Source organism: Antedon bifida, chromosome 6 (genome assembly GCF_963402885.1).
Source record: "Antedon bifida chromosome 6, ecAntBifi1.1, whole genome shotgun sequence".
Lineage (NCBI taxonomy): Eukaryota > Metazoa > Echinodermata > Crinoidea > Comatulida > Antedonidae > Antedon > Antedon bifida.
The window spans coordinates 27,724,958-27,737,285 of NC_136231.1; the positions used below are offsets into that span (position 1 = coordinate 27,724,958).

The following is a 12,328-nucleotide window of genomic DNA, read 5'->3' on the forward strand; positions in this document are numbered from 1 at the left end:
GTGCGTGCGTTGTTATGCAAATGAGTCTGTGCAGGTGTATTAAAGTAAAGATGGTATGTTAGTCATTCGCGGTCAACACGCCACACTGTTAATGTTAAATTTTGATGCCGTTAATTATTTACATTAGAAGATTTTTAAAATCATGTAAATAAAATATTTCCGGGCGGGAAGCTAGCAGTTCCCCTCGTTTAGTTTGCAAAAGTAATCTCGAAAAGAACTCCATGTGGAAAAGAAGCCCACCCAAAAATACTAAAAATGAAGGAGCACATGGGCTTCTTTTCGAGGTTTTATCGCAGTCTATTTAATGGAAAATAATGCCATGCAACTTTGTTTCTGATTTAAAAAAAGGTCCAATTCATTCATTATTTTCCATTAAAAAAAAATCCACTGGCGCCAAATTGGGTCCACTTGAACACAGTGTATTAACATACGAAAAGATTGAAACTTGAGTGACTTTATTTCTATTTTATATCACTGTGCTCCACTGGGGCCAAATTGGGTCCACTTGAGCACATTGTATTAACATACGAAAAGATATTAAAATTTAGTGACTTTATTTCTATTTAATTTTTTTATTAAACCTTATTTTGTGAGGGTGACCCTAAAAAGCAAATGCAGACAGTCAAAAACATATATGAAAAAACGGATGAACTATGTTAAAAAAATTTAAATATATAATATATATGTACTTAAATACAAAAGATTTTTCTTTTGGGATTAAATTTTTTTAGAGCAGACTTAAAATTATTTATTGTTACCGCATTTCTTAGTTTGGTGGGTAGCAAATTCAGGTATGTTGGTGCTCTATAGATGAAGCTGTTTCAGTTTTAGGGAAAGGGACGACAAATTTCCTCTCACTGACACTTCGGGTACATCGATGATTTAGAATTCTGGCAAGACGCAGGGCAAGGTATTCCGGAGCAAGACCATTTGCAGACCTGTAGGCAAGGCAGCCCAGTTGTAGATGCATGCGATCTTGGACTGTATGGAGATTTAAGGTGTTGTAAATGTTAGTTTGTGGTGTGAGAGGATGAGCTTTAAGGATAATGCGAAGTGCTCTATTTTGAATGGTCTGTATTCGGTCAATATTCGATCTGATTCCCCAAACACTACATCAATAGTCAATGTGTGGGAGGATTATAGTGTTATAGAGGAGTATGGATGTGTGTTTATTAATGAAATGACCGAGCACGCGATAAGATGGAGATGGACAAGCCCAGTTCGGAACGGAGTTTATTTACATCAAAAGAAAAAGATAAATTTGAATCAATGTGAATGCCAAGATGTTTTTGTTTGTCAGTTTGTGATATGGGTATATACGAAACGATATTAAAAGTAGTGACTTTATTTCTATTTTATATCACTGTGCTACCCTGGTGCTAAATTGGGTCCACTTGAGCAGTTACCGTAGTACTATTTCTATTATTGAAGTTAATAAAGGCATAAATGGCGCTCCGTAGAGAAGTAGAGAATGCTCCAGTCGTCAGAATGACGCCGCTCTGAATATACCTCAGAGTGCGGCGTATCTATGAACAAGATATTACTACCTACATTGTCCACCATATCTATGCGGAGAGTGATAGTCTATAGTTGCTGCACCAACTCACTTCAATTCTTTTTTTTTTTCAGAAGTCGCCTCCTTATTGTTTTTTAACGGGTCAAGACCTACTGCCAGTTTAGTCATAGTGATTTAGTGATTTTTTAAATTGTTATAGCTCTATTATGATGTGTGTAGTCTTAACAACGTCACAGATAAAGCAGCATCGTGTATTTATTTATTTTATTTATTTCAAAAACCTCCCGAAGGAGAAGCATAAAATACAAATATTTACAATGCAAAAATAAGGTAAAAATAATAAAAGTCTACAAATACTACATACATACATCGTTATGTAATAAAAATGAGTTCACTCCTATTACAGATTCCCATGACAAAAACAGTAGTTTTCCTTTAAATATGATTAAAATAAAAAATAGATTTAATAAAAGAACAATTTTCACGGTGAACACAATTTAATTTTTTTTTAAATTTAATTTGAAATGGCAATTTACAAAGTGCGAATAAAGCAAAGGCATAGTTACTATTAAAAATCACCAATGAATAAATAGAAAAGTAAGACAAATGTTTGGGACATTCACAACACAGGATAGACTATATTTAGACAGTAGACGATATAGTTTAATATGTTGTATCTTTACAACTTTACAATTGGTATTTCAAAGCAGAGTTTTAATCCTGTTCCCTGCATTCGTTCATGGTACACTCTGTCGTACTCTTCGTTCTGCGTAACAGTAAAATAGTTCTTCCAGTCACCTACCTCACCTGTGGAAAAGATGTAAATAATGATAAAATTAAAAGACGACGGAGGAGGATTGATGTTATGCCGGTTTTTACGGTAAAGTAGATTACTGTCGTCATAGCATGCGTCTTTATAGCTTGGTTAATTCACACTAGGACGCAACACAAGGTTGACGTACGCGCAACGCAAGTGATTTGGCCAATCACAAGGAATGGATCACTCGTCATTGGTCAACTCGCTTACATTGCGCCTACATCATTGCGTTGCGTTTTAGCAAGAAAATGGCGTACCTCAGCGCAAGTAATTTGACAAATCAGAAACTAGATGATTGATAATTGTGCGTGTACGTTCTTGTGTTTATTCCTCCTCCTTCTAGTAGGAACCAATTTAACAATTAATCATTGCAAACCTTTTCTAATAAATGATGTTTTACTATAAATCTTATGATCAAACACTGGCAGCCATGTCCCGATGATGTTGGAAAGTGCGTCATCTTTCATGCTTGAAAACGACGAGTGTTTCACAACCTCGTCAATAGCTTCGTCTGACAGATTGTAACCTAGGAAGTCTGCCATCTGAATAACCGTACTTCTTGGATCCTATAAACATGATTATTAACGACATGTTTGGAGTTATAATTTGCTTCGTCTTTGTCGCAACAGATATTACTCGGTATGTGTATGTATTTTTAATGAGATGCAAATACATCAAATCAAATCACAAACATGATCATAGTTGTCATCCTCTCATATCCTCCGCCATCGCATCTATCGTATATTTTATTTTTATTTTATTAATTTGGCAAACACATTTAAACAAACAAACAAGCAGATAAAAATTAGCTAGATTGCGCAATGAGTGGCAAAAAGGCAACAGCTTCTGTCGCCGATTAGGCGTGTCACTCTAACAAAAAGGCTAAAACGTACAGAAATGAATGAATGAATTTATGATAAAATCATAATGTATATATAATTGGTTTTTCTAACTCAATAATAATATTGATAAGTCACTCACCATTTTTACATCCTCATATTTAAAGAAAAGAATGTTTGATAAATGACGTCGTTTCCACCAAAACAAATTGTGATCAAACCAAGATCCATAAATAACTGTTGAAATACACATTTATTTCATTTATTCAACTTGAGAGAGACAGAAGTTGAGAAGTTTTTGTGGCCCGGGTCTTTTTTTTAGGTATCTGGTTTCGTAACACCACCGTGGTAAATCAAGTTTATCGGCCGGCCTCCGGAGAATATCCGATACTATAAAGCGTAAGATAGTTCTCTGACGATGATTTCTTCATGACAATTAGTATAAGGCCTAAATGTCACCAGGGATAATTGAACAATAATGGTAAGGAAAGAAATTACAATGTCATTCTCTCGAACTATGATTTTGAAATCCTTAGAGCTATAAGGATTGAAAAAATAGATGATATATTATTAGGCGAAATATTTCCATAATCCCGTCAAACTGTATGCTTACCTTCGTTTCGAACAAAATCCTGATAGAATTGATTCCATTGCGTATATCTAGGTAAAACCACGTTATAGTTGTGGAAATGGAAGTAAGATACGGCCACGTCCTTTGGATTCCTCGATATGTAGATTACCTGACGAAACAAATATCATGAGTAAATCGGTTAGATATCCAATCGACATTAAACAGGCCAACGGAATGTTAAGAGAGATTTCGACTACTGTATACTATTAAGAAAATGTTTAAATTACATGTACGGTATTTAAAGGGGACTTTCACGAAGTAGCGCTACATTAAATGGTTTTTCCCACTCGAAATCGAACCCCACTTTCTTACGATAAATCGACGTAATCGTAACACAACTGGAATTGTTACGTCGACTGGAAACCAGCATTAAGAAAAGGACGTACGTCAGCGCAAGTAATTTCACCAATCAGAAACTAGATTCGGATAATGAATAAAATGTTTAAATTACATGTACGGTATTTAAAGCGGACTTTCACGAAGTAGCGCTACCTTAAATGTTGGTTTCCACTTGCAACGCAACGACGTAAGCGAATCACCGAAAGTAATTAGACCAATCACGATACAATGGATTATCGCTTTACATTTGGTCAACTCACTGCGTTGCGTTCAAGTTCGAACCAATATTAATTCGAAGTGATATCTTCATGCCTACTAAAATACTACATGCAAGCATGCTTTAAAAAGTAAGAAATAAGAGGTACAACAAATTAGACAAACTAGGTGATGGATGATGTTGTTAGAATTAATGTATCTTTTAAGAATTCTACGAGGCATAGCAAACGTATTTATTTTTTACCTTTGCCCTATTTTCAAACAGTTGCCGAGGTAAGTGCTTATCTGGAAGATGCGTTTTAATAATACGCGGTGAAGGTGCGTCCTGTAGTTGATGATGACGAAATGGTGTAGTGGACTTCTCAAACTATAGATGTCAAAAAACAGATAATGTTTAGCTTATAAGCTCTGTCTACACTATCAAACATTATGTGACAACAAAATGCGATGTGCCCATATATGGACATGATGATGTCATATCACTCATGAGACGAGTGCTTCTAGTGCGTGCCCCAGTTATTATTGTTATAACTGAATAAATATGCATAAATGAATGACTATTTGGCCATATCACTTCCATATTTGGGCACATCACATTTTTTTTGGTCAAACTAGTTTGATAGTGTAGACAGAGCTTTAAGCTAGGCCTGGTTAAGATCAGATGCACAACATTGTTTATTCATTTTCTTTTAAAGTTTTTGTGTATTTATTTCCAAAATACCTCCCGAATGAGTTGCCATATAAAAAATATAGGCCTACAAGATGTTTACAATTATAATTTACAGTACGTACATGCGAGTAGTGAAGTGCAGCGTTCATCTCTATGTATTTGATTGAGGTTAGCACGTGCTCTGTAATTTGCTTCCGATCTCCTCTTACCGAAATAAGTCGCAACATTTGCAGTATCCAAGTAGATCCTGTACGATACAATATGTTTGTCGTCAGAATACCTAATCTATCTCTCACTGTTTACTGATGGTGTTTACTATATAGGGCCTAAAACAAACAAATTGAAACTACTACACTTGGAAACATTTTATTTTGTCCAGTAGTAATTGTGTTACTGTTAATGTCTTTCTGGGCAAAGAGAAACAGATGAACACAGCCGACCTCCTAGGCTATACTATAGGCCAAACATTAAAAAACATACCCGATTTAGGATACGAAACAAACCACACATCATCGTCTCGTACTTGATATGTTCTGAGATCATCAAGAACATTTGAAAGCATCCATTTTGAATACAGAATTCCATCCTTTCTATGCGTTACACATTCGTTTTCCCAGTCATGATCCTGGGGAGAAAATGTAGCGTTATCGGGTCGGGACGACGACATTCCGTCAATATAAACGGCGTAATCCGGTGTAAATTAGAGGTTAAACAGTGTTATTGTTATTTAGAATGTGCTTGTTGATCAATGTCTGAAAAGTACGCCGCAGATATACCAGGGTATTTTATACCTCCCTGGATAGACTCTATAAATACTATAGTCCTTGAACTAGGCTGAACCATGTAAATAAAACATTGTACAACATAGGCTACAAATAGTAGAGCAGTTAATGACATGAGCTGTGCATTTTATTACCAAAGCATGAAACTTGGCACAAAGTTTCTATAATGTATATAGATTCAAAATATCGGGGGGTGCCAAGTGTCCAACGTCCGGTATGGCGGCCATCTTGATTTCAAAATGGCCACCATAAAAACAAAAAATGTTCATATCTTGGCAACTATACACATTAGAGACTTAATTCTGGTTTCAGATTGTTCACAAACTATATATTTCTATTTGCTCTAATGAAAATTTTCGTCCAAAAATGACCGGAAATAACGTTTCTTTCAGTTTGACCTTTGACCTCGTATTTGTATATCTCTGTAACTACTGGTCATTTTCAATCGATTTTGGTGTCATTTTGTTCAGAATAAATACATTTATATTTGTAGTAATGAAACATTTTCACATAAAATGACCGGAAATACAATTTATGACCTTTGACATTTAATTATTGATTTTTAATTATGTGAATATACTGTATGTGGTTTTTGGTGGTCTTAAATGCACCTAATTTTGAACTTTGACCTGATAGGCGTAATTATATTAAATGATTAATGGACTTAAATTGTATATAGTACATAACATTGGTAAACATTGTGCTTGGTGGTACCATTAGTTCAATGATGTTGGCACCTTCTGATTCGCTAAAAGTTTTAATAGTTTGACAGAGGAAATAACATACATGTTATGGAATACCGTAAAACCTCGAAAAGGTGATAGTATGAGCTTCTTTTCGAGATAGACTGTATTTGAATGTCAAATGAATAGTATGATGATCATGTTTGTATCAATATATTATTAAATGACCTTACAAAGAACCCTTTATATTTCAACAATCAAGCCTCAGTTATTCTACAATTTATTGTTTTCCAAGTGGTAGGCCTATTTTGATTGCATCTTCTTTTTGTAGGCCTATGCTTCCTCGGTAATATGGTCCTACCCCTCCTTCTTTGTCTGTAGATGGTCTTATACCCCATTCTTTGTCTGTGGATGGTCTTATACCCACCTTCTTTGTCTGTGGATAGTCTTATACTCGCTTCTTTGTCTGTGGATGGTCTTATACCCGCTTCTTTGTCTGTGGATGGTCTTATACCCCCCCCCCCCCACTTCTTTGTCTGTGGATGGTCTTACACCCCTTTCTTTGTATGTAGATGGTCTTACACGCCTTCTTTGTCTGTGGATGGTCCTACACTCCCTTCTTTGTATGTGGATGGTCCTACACCCACTTCTTTGTCTGTGGATAGTCCTACACCCCCTTCTTTGTCTGTGGATGGTCTTATACCCCCTTCTTTGTCTGTGGATGGTCTTATACCCCCTTTCTTTGTCTGTTGATGGTATTACACCCCTTTCTTTGTGTGTGGATGGTCGTATACCCCTTCTTTGTCTGTGGATGGTCTTACACCTCCTTCTTTCTCTGTGGATGGTCTTATACCCCCTTCTTTGTCTGTGGATGGTCTTATACCCCATTCTTTGTCTGTGGATGGTCTTATACCCACCTTCTTTGTCTGTGGATAGTCTTATACTCGCTTCTTTGTCTGTGGATGGTCTTATACCCGCTTCTTTGTCTGTGGATGGTCTTATACCCCCCCTTCTTTGTCTGTGGATGGTCTTACACCCCTTTCTTTGTATGTAGATGGTCTTACACACCTTCTTTGTCTGTGGATGGTCCTACACTCCCTTCTTTGTATGTGGATGGTCCTACACCCCCTTCTTTGTCTGTGGATAGTCCTACACCCCCTTCTTTGTCTGTGGATGGTCTTATACCCCCTTCTTTGTCTGTGGACGGACTTATACCCCCTTTTTTGTCTGTTGATGGTATTAAACCCCTTTCTTTGTCTGTTGATGGTATTACACCCCTTTCTTTGTGTGTGGATGGTCGTATACCCCTTCTTTGTCTGTGGATGGTCTTACACCTCCTTCTTTCTCTGTGGATGGTCTTATACCCCCTTCTTTGTTTGTGGATGGTCTTATACCCCCTTCTTTGTCTGTAGATGGTCTTATAATCCCTTCTTTGTGTGTGGATGGTCTTACACCCCCTTCTTTGTCTGTGGGTGGTCTTACATCCCCTTCTTTGTCTGTGGATTGTCCAACACCCTCTTCTTTGTCTGTGGATGGTCTTATACCCCCTTCTTTGTCTGTGGATGGTCTTATACCCCCTTCTTTGTCTGTAGATGGTCTTATAATCCCTTCTTTGTCTGTGGATGGTCTTACACCCCTTCTTTGTCTGTGGATAGTCTTATACCCCCTTCTTTGTCTGTGGATGGTCTTATACCCCCTTCTTTGTCTGTGGATGGTCTTATATCCCCTTCTTTGTCTGTGGATGGTCTTACATCCCCTTCTTTGTCTGGACCCACTACTTTGATTGATTAAATCAGACATTGTTTCTTGTATGATTAGGAGACCAAGACCTTCAAAGTGAAAGTCCACAAGTTGATGCCTAAAAAGGTCTTGTACAGAACAGTATATTGTAGGTCCATGTCACTAATTTGAGAATTACTTGAATAATTATATTGAGATGTCTTTTACGAATTGATTTGGTTCGGATTTTGCTAAAAAATCAATGAGTAGAGAAAATCGAGGAAAAGGATTCAGATGGTTTACAGCAAAGGCCCATTACCATAAAAATGGAGTACATTTTTTTTAGATGCAACGAAAATGAACAAGAATTACCTGAGTTTCTGACTAATGAAAGTAGGTCTACTGCACAAATGCAGGATAAGTTTGTAGTAAGTACTTTGAAAGACGGTATTCTCTTAACTCATGAAAATGAAAACTTTCCGAACTTGTCTCATATGCAACATCAAAGAGGCCAACAAAAGAATGCTACTTTACATCAAAAATATTTCCAAATGGCATCTAACAATTCAATTCAACTTTTATTTCAGACAATTGTCCATATGGTATAATACATTGCAAAAAAAAAAAAAAGATGATGGAGAGAGGACCAAAACTTTTATCTAACGATTGACACATCACAGTTTAGCAAACAAGTCGGCATAGATGAGCTCAGTGATTGCTGTTTCTCAGTGATCTGTCATACTTTACGCCTATCCTATCACATCAAAAGTCAAAAATTCAAAATAATAATTCCTGGTCATTTTTGCAGTGTCATTTATTTCGTTAAAAAAAATTAGGTGCATTTATACCAATGTAAACCACATACAGTATGTTCACATATTATATATGTCAAAGGTTATAAATTGTATTTCCAATTATTTTATGTGAAAATGTTTCATTACTACAAATATAAATGTCTCTATTCTGAACAAAATGACACCAAAATCGATTGAAAATTATCAGTAGTTACTGAGATATACAGATAAGAGGTCAAAGGTCAAACTGGGAGAAACGCCATTTCCGGTCATTTTTTGACGAAACTTTTCATTAGAGCAAATAGAAATATGTGGTTTGTGAACAATTTAACACCAGAATCAAGTCTCTACTGTTTATAGTTGCCAAGATATGAACACTTTTTGTTTTTATGGTGGCCATTTTGAAATCAAGATGGCCGCCATACCGGACGTTGGACACTTGGCACCCCCCGAAATTTTTAATCTATATACATCAAAGAAACTTTGTGGCAAGTTTCATGCTTTGGTAATAAAGTGCACAACTTGGCTATTTTTATGGCACTAACTGCTCTACTAAAAGAGATACAACGGATATTGGTAAATCGTGCACCGGATAATACATCCACTAAAATACTGATTCGGTTCTCTCTAAAATACCTAATCCATTTTTTTGCTTTCTGGGAAACACTTCGTTCCCTTGAAATCCAACGATCACACCGTAATATAGTACTGTTAAGACATCGATAGACTTAAGGCTTTATTCGTAAAAACCATGTTTAAACTTGTAGGGTTAAATGTTGATGTTGTTAATCTTTGCATTAGAAGATTGTTCAAATCATGTATATAAAACATTTTGCGGGTGAGAACCTGGCAGCTCCCCTTTTTTAGTTTGCAAAAGTAATCTCGAAAAGAACTCCATGTGAAAAAGAAGCCCACCCAAGCGTACTAAAAATAAAGGAGCACATCTTCTTGTCTCTATTTAATGGAAAATAATGCCATAAAACTTTGTTTCTGATTTTATAAAAGGTCCACTTGTTTATTGATTGATTGATTTTATTTGATATTCATACATAAAAGTTAAAATATACAATGTATAAAAAGAATACCTGGATAACCCATTAAGTCGACAAAAAAGTAAACTTATTTCCAATGGGGTCCAATCCGTAATGACTGAAAAGTGAGTGGTTGGGCCTAGTACAATTATCGTTAAGTATGACTCAGTAAAAATGAAAAAACAAGAAAATACATACAAGACAAGAAAACATCAAAAAAACAATATTAAAAATAGCTTAATTAAACTGAAATACCAAGCTGTTCATTATTAAAATATTCTTTAAGTTTTATTTTGAAGGTTGCATTATTTTGTATTGATTTGAGTGAATTGGGGAGCCTGTTCCAGTCACGGATACCTAAGAAATAAAAAGTCGTATCATTAACGCCAGTAGCCTTAGGAGTGACAAAATTAAATGTTGTACCCCTGGTGAAATGGTTGTGATGATCAGAAATTAACAAAAAGTTATCCTTAAGGAAAGAAGGCGTATTAAAGTTATAACGAATTTTGTGAACATAATTTAATCTTAAAAACTTATTTCTGAGGCTGACATTAAGAAACCCAAGATCGGAAAGCTCTTTGGCACCTATGTGAGACCTCGGACCAACATTTAAAATGAAACGTGCCATCTTGTTTTGGGCAGTTTGTAATTTATGTTTAAGATTCTTATTGACACCGCCGTACCATGCCGAGGCAGAATAGTCAAATGTACATTGTATTAAAGCAGTGCTTAATAGTTTACGACATTTTTTATTCAAGCACGAACTTTGCCTATGTAAAAACTTCAACCTTGACTTAACTTTACTGATAACACTAGTTGCAATGATATCACATGATACATATTGGTCTAAATCAATACCTAAATATTTAACTTGCTTAGTACTTTTGATTCTACGGCCCATTAATTCTACAGAAAACTCTTTTACTTTGTTAAGCTTCGCTCTGCTACCAAAGATAATACTTTCGGTTTTGCCAACATGTAAAGATAATTTGTTTTCAGTTAACCAGTCCTGGCACTTAGCTAGGACAGTACTTAATTTATGAGCGATTTTGGTGGCATCGTGATGAGAATACAGAATCGTAGAATCATCAGCATAAAGCAATAATTGAACATCAGAATCAATACAAGAAGCAATATCATTTAAATAACATAGAAAAAGAATAGGGCCCAAGATGCTACCTTGCGGTACACCATGAGTAACTATAAGAGGTTCAGAGCAGGTACCATTCACACTGACAACTTGTGTGCGGTTAGCGAGATAAGATTGAAACCAGTCAGTACACTTAAAACCCATGCATTTTAGCTTGTTAATTAAAATCACATGATCGACGGTATCGAAAGCTTTTTGTAAGTCAATTAGAACCATTCCAGTAAGAAGGCCTTTGGACTTATTGTTTTTTAAACCGTCGATGAGATTTATGAGGTTGCTTTCAGTTGAATGGGCCTGCCGAAAACCGGATTGATAGGCATAAAGTATATTATTTTTGGAAAGATACCTTTCAACTTGTATAGCTACAGATTTTTCAAGAATCTTAGATACCGTAGGCAGAATACTAATCGGCCGATAATTCTCAACATTTGTTCTAGTATTTTTCTTAAATAGAGGGGTAACTTTAGCAATTTTAAGATCATGAGGAAAACAATTAGTTTTAAACGAAAGGTTAATGATATGAGCTATCGGTTCAGCCAAGATTATCGCACCGTCACGTAAGAATCTTGAGGGAATATTATCTAGACCGACGCTTTTGTTTACATTTAGGCTTTCGAGTTGAGTTTTAACAAATTCTATGGTAACAGGCTCTAGCTTAAACATTTTTCCTTTTAATTTAACGTAGTATTTAAGAAGATCGTTAGTGGACATGGTGAAAAGACCTATGCATTTTGGGAGTTTTTTGACGAGTGTTGACGCAACATTCGTGAAAAACTCATTAAAACGAGAGGCAACGCCTTTTGGACAGAAAGTTTGTTTACCATTGTCATCGAGAACGATTTTAGTGTTTGTTTTACATTTCTTCTCGTATCCGAGCTGTTTGAGGGTTTTCCATAATTTTTTAGGGTTTTTTAGGGCCATCAAAATATCTCTCTTTCAAAATAAAAGAAAAAAAAATATCCGTGGAGGTTCGAAACCAATCATTTAACATCTTATGTTTTTCTGTGGCTCTCGCCACCTGTATTTTTGATGTTGTAAATTTTATGTTTAACGCCCTCAATTTTAATCAGAAAAAAGGGGAATTCATAAGCTGCCGATTGTGTCCGAGCATTTCTATTTTTTTCATATACATTTTTTCGAT

The 12,328-nt window shown here is 35.7% G+C and overlaps 2 protein-coding genes across 2 annotated transcripts in view; both read right to left on the reverse strand.

Moving 5' to 3' along the window:
* The window catches only part of LOC144844370 (fizzy-related protein homolog), a 108,235-nt gene that overhangs the window by 30,111 nt on the left and 65,796 nt on the right, over positions 1 to 12,328 (reverse strand). The window lies entirely within an intron of this gene.
* On the reverse strand, positions 1,862 to 5,773 carry LOC144845246 (sulfotransferase 1B1-like). Its single transcript, XM_078702431.1, has 7 exons — positions 5,509 to 5,773; positions 5,151 to 5,275; positions 4,603 to 4,725; positions 3,786 to 3,912; positions 3,315 to 3,409; positions 2,710 to 2,899; positions 1,862 to 2,323 (listed from the first exon to the last, which is right to left on the reverse strand). The coding sequence occupies exons 1-7, from the start codon at positions 5,693 to 5,695 to the stop codon at positions 2,196 to 2,198; spliced, it is 975 nt and encodes a 324-aa protein (XP_078558557.1). The 5' UTR covers positions 5,696 to 5,773; the 3' UTR covers positions 1,862 to 2,195.